The 5,967-nt window shown below is 39.6% G+C and overlaps 1 protein-coding gene across 1 annotated transcript; it reads right to left on the bottom strand.

Annotated features, from left to right (window-relative positions):
* Positions 1 to 45: 45 nt before the first annotated feature.
* Positions 46 to 3,472, bottom strand: LOC119884493 (rho GTPase-activating protein 19-like). The gene is given in 7 exon segments (XM_038694894.1): positions 46 to 181; positions 184 to 366; positions 917 to 1,013; positions 1,015 to 1,127; positions 1,498 to 1,578; positions 2,142 to 2,416; positions 3,407 to 3,472. Coding segments are annotated over 7 exon segments (885 nt in total). The 5' UTR covers positions 3,451 to 3,472; the 3' UTR covers positions 46 to 89.
* Positions 3,473 to 5,967: the final 2,495 nt, after the last annotated feature.

The following is a 5,967-nucleotide window of genomic DNA, read 5'->3' on the forward strand; positions in this document are numbered from 1 at the left end:
AGTATGTGGCAGTTTTCAGGCAGTTTTCTTAAAGGGGGATGAATAATTCTGGTAAACAATTGTGCTGCCAAATTGAGCAAAATACTATTTCACATTTGTTTTTGAACCCTTATTATGCAGTTATGAACTACAAATCTTACGTGTCTGGGCCAGAGGACGTGTGGGGCAAACATGATGGCCGGTTGTATGCGGACATCTTGTTCTTGTCTTGCTGCTTGGCGGTGTGGTAGAGCAGGTCCAGCAGCAGTTTGAGCAGTGAGCGGTTGGCCTGAGGTAACAGCAGGAACAGAAGCTGCAGCGCCTCTATTTGACGCTCCTTGTTGGGTATTGCTGTCTTGTTGCCGTGTTCGTCAAACAAAGTCATATCTGGATGAGGGACAAGGGTGGAGGAAGTGAAGTCATGAACAGATTTACTGAATCCCTTGGAAATTATTCTTGCATATTTAAAATCTTCGTTTATTGGCACCAAACAGAAGATCGCATACACAATTCTTTATCTGATATGGAAATGCATATATATAAAAGACAAACAAGACTGACAAGACAGAACCAGACAAACCGGGCTGACTGGACCTGAACAATACGTTTTCTTGTAAGCTTGTTAATACAAAAAACAGATAAGTTAATAATTAATTTAAGTATAAAAGAATATTACTAGTAATAATGATACTGATACTGATTTAAGCAATTCTACATGACATTTAACATTTAAAATCTTCCTTTTCTGCTAGTACTAAAAAAGGTTTTCAAGAATGCAATCTTCTTGACTAATGAATTTAAGGGGTTGTATTTATTTTTATTTTTTTAAATATGTAACATTTTATACTAATACATGTAGCAAACCATGCTGCTTATCTAAAAGTTTGATTAAAACATGACAGATACTAAAAAAAAAAGAAAAAAAAAAAGAAATTACCAGCTATCTTAAGGTGTGCGTGGAAATGTCTGTGTGTGAGCAGGGGCTCAGGCAGCTCTCCCAGGAAAGTCTTGAGCAACGTGGCCACATCATCTGGGGTGAAAGTCTCCAGACTCCAGGTCAACATCAGCATCGCTGTTGAGGAGCTCCTTCAGGGACTGCTGCCGAACACTGTTCCCTGGCACCCGAAACAGACCCTCCACGTGCAGGTCTAAGTGTGGAAAGGCAGGTGGGTATCAGCAAGTAAAAACTTCTGATCATTCCAAATGAGTTTGGTCTATTCATTTGTGCTCACTCGTTCTTGGAATGTGTCTTTGTTTTAAATTTAAGCTCATAAACACACAAAAAAAAACTACACTATAAAATACAATCTACAGTGTTAATGGATTAACGGCAGACAAAAGGGTTGTTATTGTTTAAAATCATTCATGGGTGTATTATGTGTTGAAATCAAATACTTTATTAAAAGTTCTTTATCAAAACACCAGCATGCAGTTACTGCTGTTGGCATCTGAAAGTCACAGCAGTGAGGATGTGAACACAACTGTGGGGAATCGGGGGATTTTATTTAGATGACTCACTTTTGCTGAGGTACTCGATGAGCTGGTAGATCTGGGCAACGCAGCTCTCTGTCAGTGACGTTCCAAATACAACGCCTTTGTCTGAAATGACGGTAGTGATAAGTGATAGGATACTAAAAGCAGACATTAACACTAAAGAACAAGGCTGCTCACATCTCATCCACTAGGTTAAAGAACACATTGGTACATGAGATTAGACACAGGCAAAGAAAATTTAATATTGAATAGGTAGCCACATCTCTCGATGCGTGTTTAGTGCCAGCTGTTAAATTCCACTGTTACAAATGTGAAGTGGACCTGAAGGGAGAGACAGTCCATCAACACTGATCTTGCAGAACCTAACCGATTTGTTTTCATTTGCACTCATCCGGTCTTTTCACAACCATCACTTTCAAAACACAGAAGAAATCTGCGCTGTTCATCAGAGAACATGGACAGTGAAGGGAGTAGGAATGTGACGGAAATATTTTTTTAATGGTTTGAAAGCTCGAGTAAAGAAGTGAAGATTCTGTTACTTACTTGCCACAGCAGCTGCTAAATGACAAACTTTGGGAATATCTATTTTTCTTGACGTGACTAACAGAGAGGGGCATTTGCTGTGGCTATTGCTACTATTTCTAGATGTCACCAAGTTGACGTCTCACCTTTGCGTTTGAGGAAGTTGAAAGAGCGAAAGAAGCCTCCATTTCCACCTGTTGGCGTTTTAGAGCCCTCCTCACCAAGGAGCTGTGCAAACTCTGTACCAGGAAGATCAATAAGGCGAGTGATGTTACTAAGCACCAACTCCAGGAAAATATCAGGGTTCTCATGGCGAAGTTTCTCCACAAAAAAGTCCGGGTTGAAGATGACTGGCGGTTGGCCAGCACGAGAGCCCCCCAGCGATTCCTGCTGATTGATCACCATACTGCACACTGTACCGCTGATGGGGGGAGACAGAGGAAGACTGAATACAGTTGAGGTTCTCATTGTAGGGGAGAGGTCATGATACACAACTATGCTGACAGTTGCTGCTTGTATGCTTTAAAAACAAGTGGACCATAGCAATTCTCTTTGGGATCTTTGTTGCATGCGTTTCTCCTGAAAATCAACACCATTACAATAAAAAGTGTGTACATATGATATACATACTATGTCAAATTGAACCTTTTCGTGCACGCAGTGTAATAGCCCATGCTGATATCACAACACTGTCAGGTTTATTTTCTAATGTCTGAAATGGTTGTAGTGCCCCTTTAACCTTATATTCATCCCCATTTTATTGTTAATTCTGAGAACACCATCTACCTCAAAAACTACCACAAAGCTGGACTTAAGTTACACTTCTTCTGACAGTTTCAGTTGAACATTATATGATAACTTAAACAAAGGAGGATTTGTTGCAGGGCTGTTGATACTGTGTTCGTACATGTACAAAAAAGTATATGTGTGAAGACAATTAGGAGCAATCGATTAACTTCATAATAACCAAACGTTAGCGAAGTTAACCCAGCTAAATTTAATTTAGCTAACTTAATGTGCAGTTTAACGTTACCCAAACTGACGAGCCCTCAGCTAACAGTGCTAACGTTACCCGATGCAAGTTCCCACTAACACCACTTCATTCATTTTAGAAATAAGCATTTAAATTGCTAGCACCAATGTCTGACCACCGAGCTGTAACGTTACCTAACTCACCACTTGTTGAACGTCGTTACTGTCACGTTAAGCAGCTAATGTTAGCTAACGATCGCTAAATGATGGCTGACTGCTAGATAGAGAATGACAGTCCTTGTCAATCAGTCTCACTTATTTTCACCAGTTTAAACTCTCAATTTCAGCTTTAGCCTTATTGTTTGAGAGTAATGTTAACTCTGTGTCAATGTAAGTACCATTAATAACTCATTTTACGTCAGTCACCGTTCGTTCTTACCTTCTATTTTGCGTGTTTTCGTCGGCATCTTTCCCCGCAGCCATGTTCAGTTTGAATCCTCCGCTGTTATCCTACAGGCCCCGCCCACGTCGTCAACCATTGGTAGGTTGTCGAATATGGGCGGAACATGCAGGGTCTGATTTGCATGTCCCTCACTGTGATTGGTTGGTTTGAATTCAGTAGCTGTGTCGAGAAGAAAACAACATCTGTATGCAAAATCAAGCTGAAGAACTCTCGCTAAATAAAACTTAACAACACATTTTATCACAATATTTCAGTTAAATTTTTATTTCGCACAGTATCACATACATCTCAATTTTCTTCTAAAGAGATAAAATACCCCCCCAAAATTACAAAGTACTAGGGAAAAAATTTAACAGAATAACAATGAGGACTAAATGTAGCACATATACCTTTTTGCTAAACAATTTTAAGTTTATTATGTGGTAAAATTTAAACACCATCTCTACATATCTGTCTCTCTCACACGCAGACATTTATACTTTTATCGTCGTTATATCATCATAAGCTTTATTATTAAACTACTAAAACTTTGCATGTTATTAGCAGTTAATCTCTTGAGAATTGAGGAAGTACAGGTCCATGTAAAAATCATTTCTCTGTAAGAAAATTATCTTGACATTTGTTGCACGATTTTGTTTTAATTTTGAGAATCTTTTTGAAAGATTCAGTCTTACTGGGGGCCAATCACATGGAAGCAACTCAATGCATTTAGGCATGTAGAATTGGTCAAGACAAGGCTACAGTGCCACAAGTAATCAGTCGTTACAACCAAGGTGTGCAGAATACCATCTCAAAGCGCACAACATGTCGAACCTTGAAGCAGATGGGCAACAGCAGTAGAAGACCACACCGGATGCCGTTCCTGTCAGCTAAGAACAGGAAACTGAGGCTACAATTCCCACAGGCTCACCAAAAATAGACAATAGAAGATTGGAAAAACGTTGCCTGGTCTGATGAGTCTCCATTTCAGCTGCGACATTCAGATGATAGGGTCAGAATTTTGTGTAAACATGAAAGCATGGCTCCATCCTGCCTTATATCAACGGTTCATGCTGCTGCTGGTGGTGTAATGGTGCGGGGGATATTTTCTTGGCACACTTTGGGCACCTTAGTACCAAGTGAGCATCGTTTAAACGCGTCAGACTACCTGAGTGTTGTATGCCTACCATGTCCATCTCTTTATGACCACAGTGAAGCCATCTTTTGATAGCTACTTCCAGCAGGATAATGTACCATGTCACGAAGCTCAAATCATCTCAAACTGGTCTCTTGAACATGCCTTCTTCAGCTCCATCCAGTCCTCTGGCTCTGGAGAGTAGGCTATCACTGTGCAGCGGTGAATGAGCTGGGGAGGATGACATCTCAAAATATCTCTATTAATGTGAGATTTGTGTGAAACACAGCTTATTTAAAAAAAAATCTCAACCACCTGTCAAAGCCACAGTGACTTCTATGCATAGAAAAGTTTCATGCCTGCCTGTTTATTTACTTTTGTGTCCCTTCATGAAACTTCAACATTGTCTTGTATAAATTTTGCATTCTCTGCCTTCTTTTTTTTTAATCAATTTGAAAATAATAGTTACCCCTGTAGTGTAACATACACTCAGCCCATAGTAATCTAAATGAATATTCACACCTCTTCCAGATGCTCCAAAGACCTCCACTGTGTCAGTGAGTCCCTCTTGTTGAGAGAAGTTCAGTGAATCTGACCTGTAGCAGTGATGCTCACCCAACTACTGAAAATTCCTGGCACAATCAGAATCAACAGCGCTTCAAGGACCAGAAGGCATCAAAACCTGCAATTCATCGAGTGGCCACTTGAGGCTGGCTCCAAAAGGGAGTCAATCCCCAGTGACCCCCATGTTAAAATGCCCAACTTTACAGCAGAATAAAACATTTTTACAGCCTGGTACAGAAGATGGTTTTAGTGTATATTGCTAATTTTGCCCTTCATGACAACTGTGTAACTGTGCGTGTAAAGCATACAGTCTATTAGTAACACTGCTGCAGGGGGCAAAAATGTGTAGAAGGTATTGGATTTTAGCTTGAGACAAATTGTTTCTGTTAATTCTTTCAGAAGATGGTTTTGTTTAATATTATTAAAGAATCTGTTATTTTGTCCTCCTTTTTGTCTAAACTGGGATATTAGTAATATGAGGACTGTTTTCACAAAATCAGAAAAATGTGTTTGATGAAGCGTTTTACATTCAATGTAAAAGTCATGATTAAGATGTTAAATCAAAATTCAAAGTCCTGAACGTAGTCATCAGTGGCAGAATCCTTTGAATATTTTAAATCCTACATTGGGAGAATGAATATTATCATGTCAGCAGACTCAACTTCTGGCCTACTGGTTGATCAACATCGAATCAAACATAGATCAAAATGCCTTGCTCCCCACAATCACAACAGAGATGTGAACAATGAACAGGAACTCTATTTGAGAACCACACTACGGGTCATGACTTCCTACTTTTCGTGTGGACACTCGACACAGATGTTGAACCTCTGAGTTTTAAATGATTTGGAGGAAACGG

This window comes from Micropterus salmoides, unplaced genomic scaffold (genome assembly GCF_014851395.1).
Source record: "Micropterus salmoides isolate LMB-PRFRI ecotype aquatic unplaced genomic scaffold, ASM1485139v1 Ms_hic_scaffold_3496, whole genome shotgun sequence".
Classification (NCBI taxonomy): Eukaryota; Metazoa; Chordata; class Actinopteri; order Centrarchiformes; family Centrarchidae; genus Micropterus; species Micropterus salmoides.